This window comes from Mrakia frigida (genome assembly GCF_051309035.1).
Source record: "Mrakia frigida strain ATCC 22029 unplaced genomic scaffold BDY24scaffold_18, whole genome shotgun sequence".
Taxonomy (NCBI): Eukaryota; Fungi; Basidiomycota; class Tremellomycetes; order Cystofilobasidiales; family Mrakiaceae; genus Mrakia; species Mrakia frigida.
In genome coordinates, this window is record NW_027481263.1 from 216,764 (window position 1) to 237,877 (window position 21,114).

Sequence of the window (21,114 nt, forward strand, 5' to 3'; positions counted from 1 at the left end):
CAGAAACGCGAGGATTCGGATCGATGACGACGTGAGAAGAAAGCGAAAAAGCATCGAAGTCGGATTTATACAATTCAAAATTCAAGAAGGTGGATGTTGAGGTAGAACTTGTCTCTGTCTATTCAAGAATCAAAAGGAGAGTCAGCAGTGTTGTTGGTTGACATCGAGAGAAAGTAGGACGCATGCGTCTGACTAACTGACCTCAAAGCATCGAGACCTTTCTTTCCTCTCTCAGCCATGAGACCGAGCCCTAAGAATAAAACGTTCAATCAAGATCAAGATGACATCAACTATATACGAGAAGATTCTACTGAACGACAAAAGAAACGAACGACGGATCGAAGACGCGACGGCCCGCCCTTCTCCTTCTCCCTCAATCGCTCAACTCAATCACCTCCTGCATCGCTCCCCTCTCTCTTCTCTCCCTCTCCTCATCCCTCTTCATATCCTCCGCACCCTTCTTTACCCTCGACCTCAACGCTCTCCCTCCAGGAGCAGGCGTCGCCGACGTAACAGCCGCTCTCCTCCCTCCTTCAAAGTCCTCCGTCACCTCATCACTATCGCTCTCCTCGTCACTATTGTCTCGACGACCTCGTTTCCTAGAGGATCCAGTCGAAGGAGCAGCGGCTCGAGTTCCTCCCGATCGAGTTGAGGTTCGGCCTTGAGGAGTTGCTGAAGCGGCGAGACGAGGTTTGGGTTTGGGACGGGAGGAGGTTCGAGTTGGACGAGGGGAGGGAGCTGCTGGAGCTGGGGACGAAGGAGCTGATCGTCGAAGTGTGATTCGGGGGATGGGAGCATAGGGTTTGGAGGCGGAGGTGGGAGCTTGGAGAGAAGGTTCCTTGGCCGAGCGAGTTCGAGAAGGTCGTTTGGGAGCTTCGTGTTCGTCTTCCTCCTCTTCGTCGTCGTCGTCGATAGTTGAAGAGAGATCCGAGTCCTGGTCGACGGCTTGTTGCTGAGCAAGCATGTCCTCGAGTGACTTGGGGACGAGCTTCTTGCCTGGCGAGAGGATGATCTTCGACGACGACGCGACGGGCTGTTGAGGTTCGTCCTGTGCTTCCTCCTCCTCGTCCGACGAGATCCTTCCTCGATCCTCCTCGACGGGACGAGGAACCCACGCGTCCGGTTGCTGGTTGTTCTCCATCGGCGGATCCTGATCGGCGGTCTCCTCGAAGCGACGAGAGTTCTCCTCGGAGGGGACTCGAACCGTGATGTGCTTCGCCTTGGGGAACTGATGCTCTTGCACTCTCGACTCGTCCTGGTCGAATCCTCCGGGAGCTTGGAACGAATCGTCGGCAGCCTAAGAAATAGGGAGGAAGAAAAGTCAGCGAGGACTTTAGGAAAGTCGAGAAAAAGAGACGAGAGACTCACAGCAGCTTTCCCGTACTCGACCTGAAGCTTCTTCCTGATTCGAAGATCGGTGACGAGCTTCTGCCATCGTTTGATGACTCGAGCTTTGCGTTTGGCTTGCTCTCTCTCCTCGGCATCGGCGGTAGCAGCTTCGTAGGCCTGTCGAAAACAAGATCGAGGAGGGAGGGGAAGGTCAGCTCGACGCCTCAACATCGAGGACGAGAAGGGGAATAGAAACTCACGTCCATCAGAATGTCTCGATTCTCCTCGGCGACGACGACTCCAGTAGTGACAGGGATAGCGCGTTGTTTCTTGTACTCGAATCCAGTCTGTGAGACACGGACGAAGCGACGAGTCAGGAATCGAAATCGAACAACGCCGTCGAACGGGAGGAAGGCGAACTCACGACAGCCTCTGCGAAGCTCATCTCGAGCTTTTTGGCGACCTTTGCGATTCCCTTGACTGTGAGAGATGAAGAAGATCTGATCAGCTGTAGTTCGAGAGAATGAGAAAGGAAGAAGGAAAGCTCACAAGGAAGATGAACGGCTCCAGGAGGAAGCATCGTCGGCGTGAAGAGATCGATGTTCCCGTACCCGTTCCTCGGGATCTTCCCCTACAGCACCGAACCAAACGCAAACTCGAATCAGCCTCGAACAGCGCAAAAGGGAAAAAAAGAGAGAACGAGACTCACATCCTTGATCGCCGGCGCCTGGTACAACCTCGTCTGCTCCAACGAATACAACTCTTGCTTCATCTCGTCCCCTCTCTCCTTACTAGCCTCGATCTCCCTCTTCTTGTTGATCGTCACAGCTCTCATCTTCCCCAGCTTCATGGGTTCTTCGCCTCTGAGAACCTCTCGGCCTTGTCGCATCCAGGTTTCCTCGGATCGGCACTCGACGACGTTGGAACGAGGGTAGACGGGTTCGCCTCGGAAGACGGAGTGTTGGATCTTGGGGTAGATGACTTCGGAGACTTTGAGATCACGTTCGAGGACGTAGCTGCGAGAAGGAAAGAAGGCGGAGGAGAGAGATTAGAGGAGGAAGGAGGAGAGGAAGGGAAGGGCGGGAGAACGAGACGAACTCAGGATGATTCTTGAAACCAGCGAGAGTCGTAGGCATTCCGAGCTTCTTGACCTTCTTCTCCAGCACGGCGTTCTCGGTGATGTCTCGTTGCTGTTTCGTCAGAACCGGAAGAGAAGAGCATCGTCAGTTCGAAAAACCGAAACGAACACCTCGACGCGTCGAACCTATCCAAAAAACTCACCAACTCGTAACCTCTCCCCATCGACCTCATCATATTACCCCACCAGTCCACTCCTCCCTTATCCCCAACCTTGAGCTTTAACCCAACTCGAAGTTTCGGAACCTTGGCGTGGAAGTTCGAGTGGTACTTCCTCGTCAGATCCTTCGCTGAACCATCTGCGAAAAACGAACGAACGAAGAAAAAGAGGCGTCAGGTTCGTTCTCGTTTCGTTTCGTGCGTTTCGAACGTCGGAAGAAGGACTCACCCTCCTCGAAAGCAACGACGTAAACCATCCGGTTCCTCAACCCTTCTCCCGCAGGTTCGAAGTCCTTCGTCCGTCGGATGAATCCCCGAATCGGATCGACAGGTATCCATTCTCCGTCGGGTCGAGAGAAGACTTCCGCCCAGAAGATGGGTGCCGAAAGAGGGTCGAAAGGAGCTGTTCCAACCCAACACGAAGCCAAAGAAAGCGCGACGCGTCAGTTTTCGTTCGTTCGTTCTCCTTCCTCTCTCGAAGGCAAACAAACAGAAAGAGTGGAAACTCACCATCCACATCCCCAACCTTCTCCCCAAACTTGCCCTTCCTCCCTCCTCCGAGCTTCCTCCCTTTCTTCCTCGGCTTGATCATCAAAGCAGCAGGGATCTCCTTCTCCCTCTCTTTCCCCTTCCCCTTCCCACTTCCACCAACCTCCACCCCCATCCTATTCCCCAACCCAGGGAACCTCTCCCCTTCCTTCCTATCGATCCACCTCACAGGCTTGTTCGGATCCACCTCCTCCTCCTCCTCTCCCTTCCCGTCGTCGTCCTTGTCAGGAAGCGGTTTCGGCTCCTTCGGTTTCGAAACAGGTTTCACTCCATCCCCCATCCTCCACCCAACGCTCTGCAGACTAACCACCAACCTCACTCCCAGACCTAAACTCCTAGCAGCAGCGACGAACAGTTGCGCTCCTACGTCTCGAGATCCTCTCATCACCAGAGCTCGTTTCTGCAGGCTCTTTTCGGTTCGAATGAGTTCTCCTCCCCAGACGCTCAAGTCTGCCTCCTGCTCTCCTCCTCCCTCCTCCTCGTCGTGTTGTTGTTGTTTCGCCTTTCCCTTCCCCTTCCTGTCCGGCGTCTTCGTCTTCTTCTTCGGCGAGGACGAGGGAAAAGGGTAAGGAAGAGAAAGGGAATGGTCCCACGATCTCCCTCGAATTCCGAGATGGTAGTCCGTTTCGAACTCCTGAGCGAACCAGTCGACGAAGGAAGCGAGAGCTTTGTCGAACAGACGGGCTCGTTTGGCGGCGTCGGGTTCGGTTCGAGGGTGGATGGAGGTGAAGGATTTGGGGATGCGAGGTGGGAGGAGGGAGAGGAGTCGGGCCTGAGATGTTGATCAAATTTGTACGAAGAAGGGAGGGATGGAGGGAGGAAGAAGGAAGGAGTGAGTGAGAGGGAGAGAAAGAGGAAAGAGGAAGGAGGGAGAGACGCGTCGAAAGAGGAGAAGAAGCGAGCTGACCTTGAGAAGTTCGCCGTTCAAGAGTCGATTCCGATGACCTGCGTTGGCGAGGAGAGAGATGGTGTGGATCATGTGAGCTGTGAGATGGGTGAGTCGATCTTGAGGGGTGTACAGAGATCTGTCAAGAAACAAGGACGAGGAGACGAGAGGTCAGCTCTCGAGCTCTCTCCTTCGCTCTATCTCGGCTCAATCAAACCTTTCCCACTAGAGTACCAGCACCCGAACCATGACCACCTCCCACCTCCTTATCATCCAACCTAAAGATATATACCGAAACTCACTTCTTCGCCTTCTTCTTCCCACCTTTCCCATTCCTCCCTCCTCCCTCCTCCTCCCCTCCCAACTGGATCTGAATCGGAGGAGCGTTCCCACCTTTCCCATCCTTAAAGATCCGCTTCTCTCCCTCTGCCTCTCCTCGAGCAGCCCTCGCGTCCTCCTCCTCCTGTCGCTGCAGGACCAGAGCAGGGTGTTCCTCCTCGTCGTCCGCTCGAGCTGCTGCCAAGGCTGTGGAGGCTGATGGAAGTTGGATTTCCTCCATTTCGTCGTCGGAGGATTCGGATTCTTCGGAGGAGGAGGAGGAGTCTTTTGAGGAGGAAGAGGAGGCGATGGACGAAGGAGGAGCGGGAGCTGGGGAGGGACGTCGTTTGGGTGGTGGAGGTTTCGACGAGGTCAAGGAAGCTTTGGGCTTGGGTTGTTGCTGTTGTTGTTGTTGTTTTGGTTTCATCTTGGGTTTAGGCCGTTCAAACATCTTCTTCATCGGAGGGATTGAGTACTGAGTAGAGGAAGAAGCGACGGCGTTTTGAGGAGGAGGAGGAGGGCGAGCTCGAGGTGGAGGAGGAGGAGGACCGTCTGGGTTTCGGAACGAACGAAGGAACGGAGATAAGATCGTCAGTGATCTGAGCACTTGAGAGATAGATGCCGATTGTGTGAGTATAGAAAGCGAGTTCGGATCCGAGGCTGCTTCGATGGGCAGGAAACGAAGGGAGGAAGGGAGGTTGAGCTTCTCCTTCCTCCCTCACCCTCCTTCTCTCGCTCTCGCCACCACATCTTCCCCATCCTCACTTCTCCCAAACAGCATACACCCACCCGGCCTCCTCGCTTTATCCTCACTCCTTATCTTATCTTCTCTTCACCCCGATCTCCTTGCTCGTCCCAGCCCGTCTCGCAACCCAAACCGCCGTCTCTCGGACTCACATTGATCTCCGCCACTGCTATCCTGATCCTCCTCATCCGAAGATATATCAATCACCTCCCTGTTCCCACCTTCCATTCGAAGTTGAGAGATCGATTTGGGTTTGGACGAGGAAGAGGAAGGAGCCATCGAGAACGAACGAAGGGAGGAGGAGAAGGTGGAAGGGTGGAGGTGGCCGCTGGAAGCTCGAGCGAGAGAAGTGAAGAAGGGCTTCCGAGGATGAGGATCGAAGCGAGGGGTGTCCGAGGGTAGAGGAAGGGAGGAAAGAAATTAGTTCCTGAGTGGATGGGCAAGGTCGTGGATGGAGGAGAAGAAAGGAAGGGGAGGAAGGAGGGAGGGACTGGGAGCTCACGATTTCAGCATGACGCACACGACGCGAAAATATCAACGAAGAAAAGCTTTTCGTTGGAACGGAGACAGAGAGGGATACTACAGGTTATCTGGTTTCCCTTCAAGAGAAGTGTCGCCGAAAACAACAGAAGGGAGATTGAGGCCGAACTCGTACTAATCCGCCGGTCGTCGCGTCCCGCCCTGACCTCTCTTTTCTTTATTCGGAACCAACGAGCTCCAGATCGATTCTATACGCTTAAAAAAAAGATGTGCGCAACCATCTTGGTTCCAGCTCAAGCACCTCTTCTCAAAGCGTAGGGAAGGGAAAGGGAAGAACAGGTGCGTCGCACCGTCGCCCGCCCGAGCTTGGAGCAGTCTTCGTTCTCTTATATTAATCACTTTCTGCCTCAGGCCTTGCCGCCCTCCAAAAGATCGTGAAAAAAGGTAAGAGCTAAGAGCTAATCTACTCAAGCTAACATAGAACCTTCGGAGCGAGCTTGACCTTCGTCCCTCCTCGAGAGACGCGTTCGTTGCAGGCGACAAGGGACGGAGGGATCCTTCTTGACGTGTAGGAGGGATATGGAGAGAGTGAAGTTGATGGAGGGTGGAAGGTGGTGTGGGAAGAGACGATGAGGTTGGGTTGGACTGGAGACGAAGGAGGGACGCGTCGAGGAGAGAGAGGAAGTGAATGGAGGAGGATGGATTGATTGAGCGTGGTTGAGAGGTTGATAGATGATGGGAAAGGGTGGTTTAGGGTAAGAGGTTGATTGGTTCGGGAGGTGGACTGACTCAAAAAGAAATCAGAAGAAGGAAGAGGTGAGGAAAGACATGAGCGTCGCGTCTCGAACGTCAAGGGAAAGAACAGATAAACAAAGACTCACGAAGGATACGATCATTTCGTGACATGATCACGAATGAAATCACAACCCTCCCTTGTCCACGTCGCTCCAATGGTGTGCAGAACCTCCGTCTCGACTTGAAGGAGAGCGAGCAGCGTCTTGAACGGAATCGCCTCCAAAAGCTCTTCCTTCATGTCCGACACCCTCTCCGGCCTCCAACCAACAAAGACCTTCCCTGGGACATATTGCGTGTATCCTATAGCAACCTGCTCAACTCCTCCACCGACCATCGTCTGGAGAGAATCTTGCAACCACTCGCTAGGGTCGACAGCGTCCCTGACCAAGGCATCCTCGACCTCGTTCTTGAACGCGGCGTCCCAAGCGGCGAAGGCTCGACGAGCGAGAGGAGGATGTTTTGCGACGATGGCGATTCCGAGAGCGTTGATGTAGCAGAGTCCAAGGAGGTGGTCGTTGAGGCTGTCGGCGGCGAGTTCGACGAGAAGCGGGGTTTCGTATTTGCGAGCGAAGAGGATCAGGACGAGGGAGAGCAACGATCTCATGGTGATTTGGCTCTTCCATCCTAGGGTGAGGACCTCCTCCTTCGCCTCTGTGCCAAGTTCTCGATGAGAGAGACGGAGAGCGTTCTCCAGAGTGCTTCCTTCCTCGTCTAGCCGCATCAACTCGAGCTTCCCTGGAGCAGCCTGTCCGTCGAAGGAAGCCGTCTCCCTCCCTCCTCCTCCTCCTCCTTCCTGCGACGATGGATGAGCCATTCGAAGAGCGTCGTCGAAGATGGGTGACATAGCTTGGAGGAAGAGTCGACGGATAGCGAAGACGGTGGGTTTAGGTTGTTCGTCGAGGGAGGAGTAGGTAGGAGTGAGGAGGAGGAGGTCGGCTTCAGGATCGTTGAAGAAGTCGCTGAAGGTCGGGGGGGAGGAGGGGAGGGAGGGGGAGCTTCCTCGAGGCCGTTTGGAGGAGGTGGGATTGGACATGATGGACGAGGAAGAAGGAAGAGATCCGAGAACTGAGAGATCGAAGTTTCGTAGAGTAGATCAGGAGGGGTGGTCGTGGCTTGAGGTCAACTGAAAAGAAGGAAGGACGAAACGTCGAGCTCGTTAGTCTGAGAACGCCCATTCTGGGGAGGGTTTCGAGACTACGAGCTCGTCCGTTTCCTTCTCGTTCTCCTCTCACCGCATCGACCTCTTTTCCAAGAAACGTTCCACACACAACCAGGGCTAACTTCGCCATCTTTCTGGGTTGAAGTCTTCCTCTCCTTCAAAGTTTGTTCGAAAAGGTTTCTTTGTTCGGTAGGAGAGAGCTCGAAGCTGATCGTCCCCCTCCGTCTTGCCCTCCCCTCCCCTTAGTTTCTTTCTAGCAGCCCTTCTACGATATCGTTATCCCTTCAATCTCGCTCAAGGAGTTTTCGTTCCAGCTGAATGGCTTCGGTGAGCTCATCTCGTCCGTGGGCAGCTCGACTCGCGGATCCTTCAGGGAGCATCCGAGTTGACCTCTCCCTCCCGTCTTCCTCCCAGCGACGCCTTCGATCCTCCTCCCTTCGTCTTCACCTTCCCTGGGAGGTTCTTCTGGGAGTATGTCAGGAAGCGGAGGAGCAAACTCTCAGAAACCTCTGTCTCGTTTCGTTCGGCATGCTCGAGCTCGCCGGACCTTTGCTCTACAAAGACGTCGAGATCAAGACTCTCACGCGCCTCTACTCCTTCTTCATTCTCGTGAGAATCTCACAACCTCGACTGCTGCATCGAGAAGAAGTATCTCATGTTAGATCGAGCTGACTCACCTTCGACGTTCTTTTCAACAGCCCTCCTCCATCCTTCCCTTCTCTCGTCTTCGCCCTCACCTCGGTGTCCATCGCCTCAAGAACCTCTTCATCGACTTCCAAACCTCCCCAACCGAAGACTTCGACGCCATCTTCCCTCTCTCAACCTGGAGCCTACCAAACCAACGCCTTCACTCCTCCTCCTCCCTCAAAATCAACGTCATGTCCATCAAACTCTCAACCACCACGGAAGACGACGACCTCGACCTCCTTTCTCTCATCAACTCGCGCATCCTTCCCTCCATCCATCACCGCCACAACCTCACCTCCGTCTCCTTCTTCAATGACCACCCCAACCCCTCTGGCTCCCTCCTCGTTCTGGAGGTCCGGCAGACGATTCGAGAGCCGGAAGAGATGATTCGGACGTCGAGGATCTGCGATATTCCGCTCGAGATGGCGGTGGATGTGATAGCTGCTTTGGAGGGAGGGAAGGAGACGGACGAGGTCGAGCAGGAGTGGGAAGAGGTGGTGTTGACGTTGGATCTGAGAGAGATTGTGTTGACGGAAGGGGACGGAAAGGGTCGTTGCTTGAGGGACGCGACGACGGCTCTGTTGAAGGAGGGAGAAGGGTGGATGGATGGGCCTGAGATGGAGGTGGTAGTATTGGTTGCTTCGGAAGACGTGAAAAAGGTAGTGGACGAGGTTGTTGCGGTGGGAAGAGGGAAAGGGAGGAGAGCGAGGTGTCACGTCGTCTTGTCTTGACTGAGAGTCGTACGCATTCGCTTTGTAGCAGTAGTTAGCCTTACACTTTTATGATTTTGCAAGCCTCACCCCCGTTTTGCGTCGTCGCTCTTCGAAGATCCGGAGCCAGAAAATTCTCGTCGTTCGCGAAGGCGTCGATTCTTCTTGCAAGCCTTCAATCCCCCAGCTCCATCGCTCTCGTCGTCCGACCCCCCTCGTCGCGTCTCTTCCTCGGAAGTTCACTCGACGTCGCACGGATCCTCTTTCCAGATCGGTATTGAAGTCTCGAACATCATGGACTACCTAGAGCGTCGAGAGTGAGTCTCGGATCGATCTCTTCCTTTTCTCTGAACCAACGACCGAAGGCTCGACGCGTTCGCTCTCTTTGCTAACCTCATTCGGCCTTTACCTTCTCGCCTTTTCTCCTTCGTCTTCAGGCTACATATCCTCTAGTAGGGATCTTCGTCATCTCAACAGAGAATCGTAGAGCGGTCGGGTCGTAGGAGAAGGAGGAAGAGGCACAGCAGGAAGAAGAGCGAAGGTCGTCGGTAGGTCTGCACGTTTTCTGTCTCGAGGGGAATTTCTGCGTCGCCTCTGCTTCATCTATGTAGTAGTCGTCCTTGGTATTAATCAAGGATCCATTTCACGCTCGAACGCAACGTCAAGAGAAAGGAAAAAACAAGACGAACAAAGACAGGGGGAGCGAAGAGCGTTTGAAACGATGAGGCGAATACTGTTCGAACCGAGCTCTCTAGAAGAGTGAGGTCAAACGAGTCACTTCTTTTTTGCAGGAGGAGAACAGAGGAAAGAAAAAGCAGGGGCAAGAGGAAGGTTGTTGAAACTCAACTCCGCCATGACGAAAGGTAAACAAACAAAGAGAGACTGCGAATTGTTGAACCTGACGGCCTGACAGAGAGGGCGAGGCAGCCCCCTTCTCCTTCTTCCCTCCCAACACCCACCCACCCACCCCCTCCTTCAGCATGTCATCCTCTCAGCCAGAAACCCCTACTCCTCCTTCTCTCGCCAACAAGATGTCCTCTCTGTACTCGAGTCTGTCCTCGAAAGCCAGCCAGGTCGCCAGCAACGTCTCGACTTCCATCCCGTTCGTCCCCCTCCTCCACCTTGGCCAACTTTCGAAGCTCATTCGTTTCCTTTCCCTTCCGCCTTTCCCTTTCTTTTTTCTCACCAGCCAACACCCAGCTCTCGACTCTATCCAGAATCAACTTCGATCCTTCCATCAGCATCACATCGGAGGTTCGACTCCCATCAGTACTCGAGCCCTTCAACTCGCCATCACCTCGGAGAAGACGCTCTGTCTCGACCTCCTCGCCGCTTCTAGGGACGGATCTCTCGCTAGCAAAGAGATTTACGAGTGGTCGAAGACGCTGGAAGAAAACGATCTGGTCGATGGTGAGTTGGTCAAGAAATTCTTCCTCCCTTCTTGCCTCTCTTTCTCCCGACCAACCCTTGTTCCTTAGCTCGGATCTAAAGCGAGCGCTGATCCAAAAACCCTTCTTCTTTCTTCTTCTTCTCCGACACCCTCACAGCTACCGATCGACTTTCCTACCTCTCCTTCTCAGCCGCTCAGCTATCGGGAGACCTGGCAAAGGAGTTGGATCGTGCGAGACAGCCTTTGAAGGAGCTCAGGGATCTACAGATCGCCATCGAGGTGAAGCACAATCAGTTCGTCCTCTCTCTCTCTTCCTCCTCTTTCCCTTTCCCTTTCCTTTTCACTTTCTCTGCATCGACCGCAAGATAGCTAGCTGACTCGAAGCTCGTTCCTCTTTCCTTCAGATTCAAGGAAGCTTCAGCTAAGAAGAAACCCGACCAGGATCTCATCGGAACCCTCAATCGAGATTTGACGAAGCTCACAGACTCCCTCCCTCTTCGAAGGCGAGAAGCGGTCATCAAGTCGAACCAGCAGACATGGCAGGCTTACACTGAGGTAATTCCTCGTCGCTTTAATCGCTCTTCGATGTTGAGCTGACTTCCTTGTCCTTCCGAACTCAGTACTCGAGCAAGCTCCTTCTCCTCTCACACGCGTCGTCTCTTCTCATCCCGACGCTGGAATCTGTTCGTTTGCTTCCTCTCGCTTCCTCTCCTTCGAGATCTGAAGCTGATTCCGTTTCTCTTTCGTTTTGCAGGGAGAGTGGGACAAGGACTATGCATCTCACGTTCGATCTTCCGCTCAAATCGCTCTCGAAACCTTCGAGCCCGGAAAGTTCATCACCGTTCGTCCTCCCATCTCTTCCCCTTCACACCGTTCTCACCTGACACGCATCCCTTCTCTCTCTCGCAGGTCAACTCCTGGCCCGAACCAGGATCAGCTCCCACTCCCTCCTTCTCCGAATCTCACCAGACGGAACTTTCCTCCGTTCATCGAGACGCGACCGCCGGAGGAATCGTCACTTCGTCCCTCACCCGATCCGATTCTCTACCCTCCGATGTCGCTCGTCAACACGCTGCTCAGAGGATCCACCTCGCCAGTCACCACTCGAGCGGTGGATCATCTGCCTCGGCTTCTACAGCTAGCAGCCCTCCTCCTGTCGAGGCCGTGGGAGCGTTGAACTTCAGCCCTACGGAAATCCCAGAGCTGAGCAGAACTTCGAGTGGGGAAGAGTATGTGAACCGAGGTGTCGAGAAGGGAGGAGATCCTACCGTTGCTGAGGTGAGTCACGATTCATCTGCTTCTTCGACGCGACTCGACGAGGATCTGTCTCCTTTGTCGCTGACTTCCTTCGCCTCATTTTCTCACTCGAGCTAGACTGGGATCCCTCTCACCTCTGGACCCGAAGGACCTGGACCCATCTCTGGACAGCTCCGACCTCGAACCAACTCCCAAACCTCACCTCTTCCCACCTCAACTCAATCAACTCCCTACACCACCTCTCCTCTCGGTCGAACTTCGTCTCTTCCCAGCATCAAAGACCAAGGGTCTCCCGATCTCGTGAGTTCTCTCCAGACGTCCTTGCGCCCTTTCATATCTACGACTGACGTTGCTCCTCTTCCCTCTCTTCTCTCCTTCCAGCCCCCTCGAGTGATGTCTCCCATGGCCGACCTCCCTCCCGTCTTCGCCGAGGCTCCCATCACCGACGAGACCGCTGCTATCGAGGAACGAGCAAGACAAGGAAGGAGAGGAAGCTTGAACCCTTTCTCGGATGAGATTCCGTCGAAGGGACAGGAAGCGGGAGGTCCCCCTGGGTACACCGTTCAGAAGTGAGGAAGAGAAGAAGGAGGAGAGGGCGAGTCGACGAGCATCTTTAGCGTACACATCTGTTTCCTTCGAGTAAATACACGTCACGAATCTTTATGAACCCTTTCAGCGCCGTCGATTCTTAAAAGGAGGGAAAGAGAGAGAGAGAGAGAGGGAGAGACGCGTCGAGGGTGAGAATGAAAGAGAGCGAGCATTGTATTGATGAGGGCGTTAAGAGAAGTGCGATGCAAGTAGAGTAATAGTAAGTGAGAATAACAAGGAACCGTCTAGCCGTCTACAAGGGAACCAGGTCTAAGAGGAGGTGCGAAAGCGGACGCAAAATGGAGAGGGGAGAAAGGAGAGAGAGAAGACTAGAAAAGAATACCGAGGACTCGAGCGAGGAAGGACTGAGGCTTCGCCTGCTCGGCTTCCCGAAGATCCATCTCCTCGAACTCTCGAGTTCCGGTGACGAAGTCGATGTCCCTGGAAGAGGAAGAAGGAAACAGAGGCGAGTGGGTCAGTCGGAGGAGAGGAAGACGCGTCGATCAGAAGGAGCACGAGACGAAGCACTCACTCGAGAGCCACCCAGGTGGTGATTCGGAAGATTCCCCAAGGACCCGATCGAGGTCCGTTTCCTCCGAAGAGCTTGTAAGGGAGCCAGCAGCACTGAAGAAGGAAGGAGAGAGACAGGTCAGATCGCGTCTCGATTCGATGTTTCTTCAGATCTTGGGGATCGAATGAGATACGCACGAAGAAGATGGGAAGGCAGATGTACGTGGCAACAAGACCCTCTCCGGTGAAGGAGTCTCCGATGAAGATGGGGAATCCGTTCATGAGGATCTGAGGAAGAGAAAGAAACGGTCAGCGAAGGCAAACGAGGCAAGGAAGTGAAACTCGAAGAAGACTCACGACGAGCATGAAGAAGAAGAACCCGATCCACGAAGCGTAGGGCTGGAAGGGAGCCTTGTAAGGGAGGTTGTCACGAGAAAGACCTTGCTTCTTCATTCCGTAGTAGAATCGCTAGAAAGAGAAAGAGGAAGGAGTCAGCTCTCGAGGAAGAGAGCGTGTCGAGGAGAGAGCTAGTTCAACTTACGAGGTAGGATCCAAGAATGCAGACCCAAGTGATGAGACCAGTGATACTTGAGGTGTTGTAGAGCTGAGAAGGAAGGAAGGAGAGGTGTTAGTTCGAGGATGCGGAAGGAAGCGTCGACGCGTCCTCAGTCGACTCACCCAGTCGAAGACGGCGGCGGTGTTGTTTCCAGCAGCGGCGTAGGCGATGAATCCCCAGAGAGCAGTAATTCCGATACAGTAGACGGGAAGTCCCGCCTTGTTGCAGTATCGGAAGATCTTGGGAGCCTTTCCATCGATGGCGAGAGCGTAGAGAGCTGAGACGAAGGGAAGACGAGCGCGGTCAGTAAACGATGAGCTTCGACGCGAGAATGGAGAAGAGTAGCTTACTCCTGGAGGCAGCGTAGAGATCACTGTTTCCGGCAGACCAAGCAGCGACGATGAGGACGGCGTTCTGAGGGAGAGAAGGGGGAGTCAGTCGAAGCGAACGAGCGCAAGGCGATTCTGATTCCACTCACGATGATAGAAGGAAGAGCCTTGATTCCAGCCTCCTCGATGGCGATGACGAAGGGAGAAGCGGAAGCCTGGTAGACGAGGAAGGTTTCAGCAAAGGAAGATGGCGAGACGGGAGCGAGAGCCGACGCGATTACTCACATCGCTTCCAGAGTTGTTGAGGAGACGCGGCGAGTTGGAAGGGACGATCAGACCAACGACGAAGATGGAAAGCTGAAAGAGGATGGATCAGCATCGGGTCTGCAGCTGGAAGTCGCGAGATGGTCCTACTCACAACGTAGAAGATCAAGATCTGGAGAGAGTGAGAAAGACGCGTCGGGTCAGCTTCCGTCTCGTCGAACGAGCTTTGTTTTGAAGCGAAAGAGCACTCACCCTCCAGAAAGTCCTCTTGATGGCTCGAGGGAAGGCAACCCTGGGGTTCTTGGCCTCTCCGACTGTAGGAAACGAACGACAACGGCAGAGCGGGAAGAGATCAGCTTCGATGTTTCGAGCTCGCTCGCTCGACCGTGAAACTCGAAGAAAGGAGCTCACCAGTGACTCCGAGAATCTCAGTACCTGGATGAAGAAGAGAGGCGGAAAAGAAGAGGTCAGAGCTGGCACAACAGAAGGAGAGACCGCGATCGCAACTTACCAATAAACGAGAAAGCGGCCTGGACAAAGACGGACCAGAAGGCGACGAACTGTCCCCATGTTCCGCTGATGACAGTCCCGTCGTCAGCTTCGAACTGGTTGAAGGGTCCGGGGTTCTGTTTCGGGGCGAAAAGAGGGCAAAGGAAACGGGTCAGCTCGCTCGAGGCTTCGCTCGGACGGAAAGCTCAGAACGATGAAGGGCTGACCTTCCAGTAGGTGAATCCATGGTATCCGGTCGAGTTGGGTCCTCCTCCACAGTCGATGACGATTCCGACGATGATGAGTCCGACGATGGCGATGATCTTGATAGCAGAGAACCAGAACTCCATCTCACCTGCGAAGAAGAACGAGACGCTCAACCATCAGCGTTTCGATTCTTCGCCGTCCGAGTTTGACTTCTTGGCCTTTCGAGAGACTTACCGTAAACCTGCACACCCAGGAAGTTGATGATCACGATGGCGACGAAGAGAGGAGTGATCCAAGCAGCTTGGTTGATCGTCGCGTTCCAGTCTGGATTCGGAAAAAGGAAAGGAGGAGGAGTTCGTCAGCGTGAGCTCGTGCTCTTGAACAAGTAGGAGAGGGAAGGCTCACATTGGATGACGAGAGCACAAGCAACGAGCTCAGTTGGGATAGTAACAGCGTAGGAGTACCCTGAGAGAAAAGAAACGAAGGAAGGAGGACGGGAAGAAGACGCGTCAGGCTCGTTCTCCTTCACAAGCGATCAGGCCCCGAAGGACCGAGAGAAGATCAACCGAAACGCACAGTAGTTGTATCCAAGGGCGAATCCAATTGAAGGGTCGACGAAACGACTTTAATTGCGGGAAAGGAGGGACGAGCGAGAGGGAAGACAGGTGAGCTTTGGTTGCGATGTCGAGTCGACTCGTTCCTTCCCCTCCCTACGGAAAGACCTGAGCCCGATCAACCCATGCTTCGAGAACGAGCGAAGTACGCACGTAGTGTATCCAACGAATCCCTGAGCATCAGGGTACATGGTTCCCATCTCTCCCAGCGCAACCTGAAAGTCGGACCGAGTCGGAGAAAAGGGTTCAGCTTCGAGTTCGACCTTTGCTCCTATCCTTCGAAGCAGAAATTTCAAACTCACCATCATAGCGTAAACAGCGAGACCCATGATCATGTATCCGAGGCTGATAGGCGAAGGAAAAGAGGAAGGGAGGGCAGAACGGCGGTTAGTTTGAGCTTGATTGGTTCGACTTCTTCCTCCCCTCCTCGACGTCTTCTCGAAAAAAGGTACGTACAGGCATCCAACAGGTCCTCCAGTAGCAAGAGCTGATCCAGAACCGACGAAGAGACCTGTACCGATCGTTCCTCCGAGGGCAATCATAGCTAGGAGTCGAGTCACTCAAAAAAGGTCAGCTTCCTCGTCCTTCGAGACTCGAAACAAAAGAGCTCAAACGCCTGCTCACCCAGATGCCTCTGCTTCAAGTTCCTCTTGACGGTCTCCTCCTGAGGTTGATCCACTAGAAGGAAGAGGAAGCCCGAAGGGGGTCAGATAAGAAAAGTGTCCGAGCTCAACAGGAAGGAGGGAAGGGAGAGAGGGAGGGAAAGAAAGAGAGCTCACAGTCGTGTCCTTCCGTCACAACGACGTCCTGCGAGTGTCCCTTCTTCTCTGGATCGTCGTCCGACGCAGAGTCCATCGGGACCTGGTGCTTCTCCTTCAAAGGGATATCGTCTGTAGCAACAAAGGAGGAACGGGAAGACATGTCGTGGTTTGAGGTCAAAGCAGAGGGAGAGTCCAAAAAAGCGGAAAGAAGGACCAAAACTTCGTTGGGACGAACAGCGGGGGGTGCTGGGGGGTGCGCAGGTGGGGAAAATAGAGTCCGTCGACGCGCCGTGCCGTGCGCCTCGGCAAGATTAGATTACGAGCGCGAGGCGGCAAGGCAAACAAAAACGAGGGAGCCGAAGCTCGGATGGGAAAACCTGCTTCCGAGTACGAAGATAAACGATGGAAAGCTGAAGGGTGTATAAAAACCAAGAAGGAGATCAGTTGAAAGATCGCCAAAGGAAGGACACACCTCCCGCTTCGCCCCGCTCCTCGTCTTTCCAATTTCTGCGTTCCTTTTTGGTCCTTCTCCTCTCGTTGAACAAGCTCGCCTGCTCACCTCTCCCCTCCTCCTCCTCCTGTTCCTCATATCGTCACTCCTGTATGCTGGCAGTCAAACTAGTGGAGAATCTCCCACTTGCGTCCTCTCCCTCCGTTGATATCAGGCTCATGTCTATTTTACGACGACTTCCTTCCCTGGCTCCTTCTTCGCCTCTCCGAATCCGAAGCCCTTCCCGAAACCGCTCTTCTTGTTCTTCTTGGTACCGGCATCTCCAAACTGTTCGTTCCACTGAGAGAGAGAGGGAGAGAAAGTAAAGAAGAGGGAGAGCATCAGCGAAAGGAAGAAGAGGTGGGAAGAGACGGGAAGCTCGAATCGAAACAAACGCTCACCTTTCTCAGCTCAGGCAGCGCCCCAACCTCCTCCGATCCTGACGAGGAGCTGTTGGCGAGAGCGATCTTGAAGTGAGCTTTGGTTAAGATCCTGACCTTGATCTTGGGGACGATCGGCGTCGAGGCGTCCTTCGGTGGAGATCCAGGCGAGGGAGCGGGAGCGATGGATTCTGGGACGATGGTGAGGTCGGTGGGTGCTTCCGAGAGAGGAAGTAGGGTTGTATCCGCTGAGGGAGCTGGTTGAGGAGTTGGAGGGTCGGCTACTGGTTCCTCCGATGCTGATTCCGAGGAAGGTTCGACCGAAGCGGTAGGTGGAGAAGGAGGAGAGGAGGGAGAGGGAGACGCGTCGGGGACGACGGTTGGTGTAGGTTCGACTTCTGGAGTGGATTTCGATTCCTCCGTAGGTTCCGTTGGCGTGACAATCTCTTCTGGCTTTGGAGAGGGTTCGGAAGAGGCGACGGTAGAAGAAGAGGGAGAGGGAGCGGGAGGAGATGGTGCTGGAGTTGGCGTCGACTTCTTGGCCCAAGGGACGGTGTAGAGTTCTTTAACGGCCTCCTGAGCGGCAACGACACAGAGATCTAGAGGGGTCGAGAGTGCAAGAGTCAGAAAATCTGAACGCTCTCCGACAAGAGAGCTCGAAGATCAACTCACGTTTCAGGTCGCTTCCAGAGTACGAAGGCGTGTCCTTCGCCAGCTGCTTGAGATCGACATCGGGACCCAAATTCTCCGTTCGAAGCAGAATTCGGAGGATAGCTGATTGAATTCGAAGAACAAAAGACCGGGTCAGATCATCGAAAGGATTTGAGGAGGAGAAGCAGATCGACTCACCTTCTCTCTCCGGCACTCCAGGAAGATCGATGAGAAGCCGTCGAGGAAGACGACGAAGAACTGCCTCGTCGAGATCTTGAGGTCTGTTACAAGGAAGGGTAAGGAGGACGTCAGTCATGTGGCGAGCGGGGAGGGGAAGAGGGAAAGGACGAACCGATTCGTCGCTCCGATCAAAATCAATCCCTTCTCTCGGTTCTCGGCAGACGAGTTAAGCCCATCCATCTCCTGCATGAACTCTGGGTAATCAAAACGTCAAGCACGACAAAAAATCAGAACGTAGAAAAGATGGAGGCCGGAAGGAAGGGCACGAACCAGTGAGCATCTGCCTTCTCGCGCTGTCCCCTCCCGTTCCTCCTCCTCCTGTCCGAGCCTGGAAGAGAGCGTCGATCTCATCGACGAAAATGATGCAAGGTGCGAGTCGACGAGCGATCTTGAAGACGGCCTTGACGAGCTCTGGATGGAGTGGAGATCAGAAACGAGGGAAGGGAGGGAGTCAGGATCGGACGCGTCGAGGGTTTCGAAGCTGGAGTCGAGAAGGCGACGAGACGTACTCTCGGCTTCTCCGAAGTACATGTCCTGGAAGACGAGAGGAAAGAACGGGCAGTTAGTATGAGATAGAGAAAGGAAGGGGCGAATGGGAACGAACCATGACGTCCGAAGGTTGAATCGACATCATCCTAGCTCCGCTCTCCTTCGCCAAAGCTCGGACGAGCAGCGTCTTTCCGGTTCCAGGCTAGAAGAAGCGAAAGATAACGAGTTAAGTGGTTATTCGACAAGGTCGGGAGAAGTCGAGATCGCAGGACTCACAGGTCCAAAGAGAAGAGCACCGGAGGTCGAGTGGTTCTTGAGGACTAGGCGAGGGAAGTAAGCAAAAACTTGATCAGCAACGAGAGGTTCGAAGCTCGACCGAGACGAGAACATGGACTCACTTCCAGTGGAGAACGCCTCAGGGAAGAGCAAAGGAAGAGACACGACACTCCTGTTGAACGGAAAAGAAGGGTTGGACGTCAGCCGACGCGTCGAGGGGGAGGAAAGAAGAGGAAGAGGAAAGGAAACGAACCTGATCGCGTCGACGGTCTTATCAGGCAGATGAACGTCCGAGAACGAATCCCTGATCAACTTCGGATCGACGATGGTCCCAATGATCTTCTGCTCGTGTTTCGTGAGCTTCGGATCCTTCTTGACGGCCTCGACGACGGCATCCGGCTTCCCATCGTCGGGAGTCGAAGGCGTCTTCGCAGTCTTGGCCGTGGAAGCAGCAGAGGCCTTCGCAGCATCGACGTCCTTGTCCGACAGCTCCTTCAACCACCTCTTGGTCGATCGATCCGCCAGTCGACGGGTCTCGAAGGCTTGAGAGAGACGATCCCAGCCGTAACGAGGCTTCGAGTCCTTGGAGAGAGATCCTGTTGAGTTGGAGGGTGTGGTGAGGGGAGGAGAGGGAGAAGAAGGGGGAGGAGTGTCGACGACTGGAGGGGAGGGGTCGTCCGTTGAAGTCGAGGGAGGGGCTGGAGAGCTGGGAACGACGACCTGAGGTTGAGCGAGACCTGCAGCGAGACCAGAGAGGTCGACGACGTCCTCCCACGAGAAGATGGTGGTTTCGAGTCGACCGAAGAAGAGCGAGGTGTGCTCGATCGACGGGAACTCTCGACCCAGAGGCATGACTGCGATCATCTTCTCGAAGGTGGCGACGACCTCGTCCTTGGGCTCCTCCTTGAGCGTTTCGACTATCGCCTGCATCGACGTGACGCTCTTGACGTAGGACGCTTCGTCCTCCTTCTTCTTGTTGGGCTGCTCGGGCGTCTCGTAATCCTCCCTCAGATCCTCGAGGGCGATCTGGATCCTCTGGCGAAGAACGGTAGCCTTGGAGAGGGTCGCTCGACTGTTTCCCTCGAGGACGGCGTGGGAGGTCTTCGCACCGATCCTGAAGAGAAGTTCGTTGATCCTCCTCCTCGTCCCGTTCCTCGTCGACTTCTCTCTCTCGAGCTCTCGAACGCGAGGCAGGACTCCGACGACCTTCCAGATGGTCTTCTTGGTCTCCGAAGACGAGGACTCGTCCTTTCCTCCACGTCCAGGGGGCGAGAGGAGGGAGGAGAGAGGGATGGGCAGACCGATGAAGCCGCCTGAGGGAGGGGGGGAGAACCGACCGAGGATGTCGGTGATGGAGCGAGGCTTGTCCGACGACGACGAGCCTTGGGACTGAGATCCTTCGAACGAGGGAAGCAAGCTTCCCCATTTCCCTTCCATCATCGTCTGGATCCTCTGCGTGAGAGCTCTCGTCTTCGCATCGACGGAACGCGTCTCGGACGATGCTGCCCATAGAACGGACTCTCGAATTGGGGAAGTATCCGGCTTGGCTCCCCCGATCCTGTTCATGAGGGCGAGGAAGGTCGAAGGGGGTTCGGGAGAGGTGGAAGACGCGGTGTGAAGGACGGAGGGAGAGAGTCCGAGAACGATGGTAGTGGGTCCGACGGCTTCCCGACGAGCGTGAACGGCTGCGAGGAGCTCCGAGAACCAGCTGGGACGAGATCCGGAATTCGAGGTGGCGAGCGTTCCTGCCATGTCGATCGCGTTCTTGATGTAGATGATTCGAGGTTTCGGGGAGGTTGCGTCGGACGTGGAGGGAGGAGTTGTCGAAGGTGAGAGGGTAGAGGAAGGAAGGACGCTGCTGGGGGAAGTGGGAGTGGAAGAAGGAGGTGCTGATGAGAAAAGGAGAGGAGTTTCATCCGAAGAAGACGACGCGACTTCGACGGAGGGAGATTGAGGTGCGACTCGTTCGGCGTTGACGATCTCGTTGAAGAGTCGAGAGAGGATTTCCTTGGACGATACGACGGGTGCTGATCGACTGATGGTCTGTTTCTTGTGATCCTCCAACGTCGCGAACACACTCAACGGATGATGGTCGTTGACTTCCTCCTCCTCCAGGTCGTCGTCCTTCTCGACGGCTTCCTTCTTCTCCTCCGGCTTGGGCGACGACGACGACTGATCCTCCTTGGTAGTTGCCTCCGCGACATCGGTGGCTCCTGCCTTCCAGTCGTTGCTTCTCGTAGCTTCCGACGAGGAGAGGGTATGGTCTTCGACGGCAGGGGGAGAAGGACGGGGGTGGAAGTCTTCGTCGTCGTCGAAATAGTCCTCTTCGTCCTCGTCGACGTCTTCGTCCTCGTCGACCTCTTCCTCTACAGCAGCAGAGTAGGCGGTCGTGTTGAGCCCACCCGCGTAAGGTTTCGAGTTCGTCGTTCGACCGATCTTGAGTGGGTTCGGCGAGAGGGGGATGGCGGAGGTGGCTAGGGAAGGAGAAGGAGAAGGGAAGGTGAGCTTCGATTCCCAGGAAAGAAACCAAACCAGATACCCAGATAGCTTCTCCTTTACCAAACTGAGAAGCTAGACTATTCTGAAGGGACTAACCTGGTCCTAAACTTCCCAACCCTTCAGCGGCGAGTTCAATCGCATCGAGCTCAACGAGATCTCCTCCGAGCCTG

General features: G+C 54.6%; 7 protein-coding genes across 7 annotated transcripts; 3 read left to right on the forward strand and 4 right to left on the reverse strand.

Moving 5' to 3' along the window:
* Positions 1 to 252: 252 nt before the first annotated feature.
* On the reverse strand, positions 253 to 5,581 carry BDY24DRAFT_362949 (uncharacterized protein). The gene is made up of 13 exons (XM_076637894.1): positions 5,276 to 5,581; positions 4,363 to 4,930; positions 4,082 to 4,199; positions 3,136 to 3,946; positions 2,855 to 3,028; positions 2,611 to 2,765; positions 2,428 to 2,519; positions 2,039 to 2,345; positions 1,879 to 1,960; positions 1,754 to 1,809; positions 1,590 to 1,676; positions 1,369 to 1,506; positions 253 to 1,297 (listed from the first exon to the last, which is right to left on the reverse strand). Exons 1-13 carry the CDS (start codon positions 5,400 to 5,402, stop codon positions 374 to 376), a joined length of 3,639 nt encoding a protein of 1,212 aa, XP_076495975.1. The 5' UTR covers positions 5,403 to 5,581; the 3' UTR covers positions 253 to 373.
* Positions 5,582 to 6,003: 422 nt separating this feature from the next.
* On the reverse strand, positions 6,004 to 7,536 carry BDY24DRAFT_391136 (uncharacterized protein). The gene is made up of 2 exons (XM_076640769.1): positions 6,485 to 7,536; positions 6,004 to 6,387 (listed from the first exon to the last, which is right to left on the reverse strand). Exon 1 carries the CDS (start codon positions 7,429 to 7,431, stop codon positions 6,496 to 6,498), a length of 936 nt encoding a protein of 311 aa, XP_076495976.1. The 5' UTR covers positions 7,432 to 7,536; the 3' UTR covers positions 6,004 to 6,387; positions 6,485 to 6,495.
* A 549-nt stretch (positions 7,537 to 8,085) lies between these two features.
* BDY24DRAFT_415771 (uncharacterized protein) lies at positions 8,086 to 9,407 on the forward strand (the record flags this gene model as incomplete). The annotated part of the gene is made up of 4 exons (XM_076643497.1): positions 8,086 to 8,166; positions 8,256 to 8,903; positions 9,225 to 9,271; positions 9,392 to 9,407. 4 exons carry the CDS (start codon positions 8,086 to 8,088, stop codon positions 9,405 to 9,407), a joined length of 792 nt encoding a protein of 263 aa, XP_076495977.1.
* Positions 9,408 to 9,909: 502 nt separating this feature from the next.
* BDY24DRAFT_391142 (uncharacterized protein) lies at positions 9,910 to 12,286 on the forward strand. The gene is made up of 9 exons (XM_076640770.1): positions 9,910 to 10,056; positions 10,144 to 10,364; positions 10,502 to 10,637; positions 10,749 to 10,899; positions 10,965 to 11,027; positions 11,099 to 11,185; positions 11,254 to 11,622; positions 11,719 to 11,901; positions 11,983 to 12,286. The coding sequence occupies exons 1-9, from the start codon at positions 9,935 to 9,937 to the stop codon at positions 12,172 to 12,174; spliced, it is 1,524 nt and encodes a 507-aa protein (XP_076495978.1). The 5' UTR covers positions 9,910 to 9,934; the 3' UTR covers positions 12,175 to 12,286.
* A 52-nt stretch (positions 12,287 to 12,338) lies between these two features.
* On the reverse strand, positions 12,339 to 16,261 carry BDY24DRAFT_78627 (putative amino acid transporter). The gene is made up of 22 exons (XM_076645141.1): positions 15,938 to 16,261; positions 15,783 to 15,836; positions 15,615 to 15,702; positions 15,461 to 15,503; positions 15,312 to 15,373; positions 15,121 to 15,167; positions 14,950 to 15,009; positions 14,779 to 14,868; positions 14,565 to 14,692; positions 14,360 to 14,474; positions 14,260 to 14,283; positions 14,101 to 14,162; positions 14,003 to 14,020; positions 13,870 to 13,941; positions 13,734 to 13,799; positions 13,606 to 13,669; positions 13,378 to 13,532; positions 13,241 to 13,303; positions 13,057 to 13,167; positions 12,898 to 12,987; positions 12,722 to 12,813; positions 12,339 to 12,630 (listed from the first exon to the last, which is right to left on the reverse strand). Exons 1-22 carry the CDS (start codon positions 16,077 to 16,079, stop codon positions 12,519 to 12,521), a joined length of 1,758 nt encoding a protein of 585 aa, XP_076495979.1. The 5' UTR covers positions 16,080 to 16,261; the 3' UTR covers positions 12,339 to 12,518.
* A 1,093-nt stretch (positions 16,262 to 17,354) lies between these two features.
* BDY24DRAFT_341195 (P-loop containing nucleoside triphosphate hydrolase protein) lies at positions 17,355 to 18,619 on the reverse strand (the record flags this gene model as incomplete). Its single annotated transcript, XM_076637434.1, has 8 exons — positions 17,355 to 17,563; positions 17,639 to 17,721; positions 17,793 to 17,874; positions 17,951 to 18,091; positions 18,190 to 18,214; positions 18,285 to 18,371; positions 18,446 to 18,489; positions 18,568 to 18,619. Coding segments are annotated over 8 exons (723 nt in total), but the record flags the coding sequence as incomplete, so codon positions are not given.
* Positions 18,620 to 20,364: 1,745 nt separating this feature from the next.
* BDY24DRAFT_78756 (uncharacterized protein) lies at positions 20,365 to 20,985 on the forward strand. The gene has a single exon (XM_076645142.1). The coding sequence runs from the start codon at positions 20,531 to 20,533 to the stop codon at positions 20,921 to 20,923; it is 393 nt and encodes a 130-aa protein (XP_076495981.1). The 5' UTR covers positions 20,365 to 20,530; the 3' UTR covers positions 20,924 to 20,985.
* The last annotated feature ends 129 nt before the right edge of the window (positions 20,986 to 21,114 follow it).

What these genes read in the sequence shown, in the direction of transcription:
- BDY24DRAFT_362949 (XM_076637894.1), bottom strand. Translation starts at nt 5,402, where the DNA reads ATGGCTCCTTCCTCTTCCTCGTCCAAACCCAAATCGATCTCTCAACTT. An exon ending in GAAGGTTGGGGATGTGGATG is followed by an intron (nt 3,029 to 3,135) that starts GTGAGTTTCCAC and finishes GGGTTGGAACAG; the next exon opens with CTCCTTTCGACCCTCTTTCG. An exon ending in TGAGCTTCGCAGAGGCTGTC is followed by an intron (nt 1,677 to 1,753) that starts GTGAGTTCGCCT and finishes CGTGTCTCACAG; the next exon opens with ACTGGATTCGAGTACAAGAA.
- BDY24DRAFT_391136 (XM_076640769.1), bottom strand. Translation starts at nt 7,431, where the DNA reads ATGTCCAATCCCACCTCCTCCAAACGGCCTCGAGGAAGCTCCCCCTCC.
- BDY24DRAFT_391142 (XM_076640770.1), top strand. Translation starts at nt 9,935, where the DNA reads ATGTCATCCTCTCAGCCAGAAACCCCTACTCCTCCTTCTCTCGCCAAC. An exon ending in ATCGAGGTGAAGCACAATCA is followed by an intron (nt 10,638 to 10,748) that starts GTTCGTCCTCTC and finishes TCTTTCCTTCAG; the next exon opens with ATTCAAGGAAGCTTCAGCTA. An exon ending in AGCCCGGAAAGTTCATCACC is followed by an intron (nt 11,186 to 11,253) that starts GTTCGTCCTCCC and finishes TCTCTCTCGCAG; the next exon opens with GTCAACTCCTGGCCCGAACC.
- BDY24DRAFT_78627 (XM_076645141.1), bottom strand. Translation starts at nt 16,079, where the DNA reads ATGTCTTCCCGTTCCTCCTTTGTTGCTACAGACGATATCCCTTTGAAG. An exon ending in TGTGACGGAAGGACACGACT is followed by an intron (nt 15,837 to 15,937) that starts GTGAGCTCTCTT and finishes TCTTCCTTCTAG; the next exon opens with TGGATCAACCTCAGGAGGAG. An exon ending in TCTGCCTTCCCATCTTCTTC is followed by an intron (nt 12,814 to 12,897) that starts GTGCGTATCTCA and finishes TTCCTTCTTCAG; the next exon opens with TGCTGCTGGCTCCCTTACAA.
- BDY24DRAFT_78756 (XM_076645142.1), top strand. Translation starts at nt 20,531, where the DNA reads ATGATGGTCGTTGACTTCCTCCTCCTCCAGGTCGTCGTCCTTCTCGAC.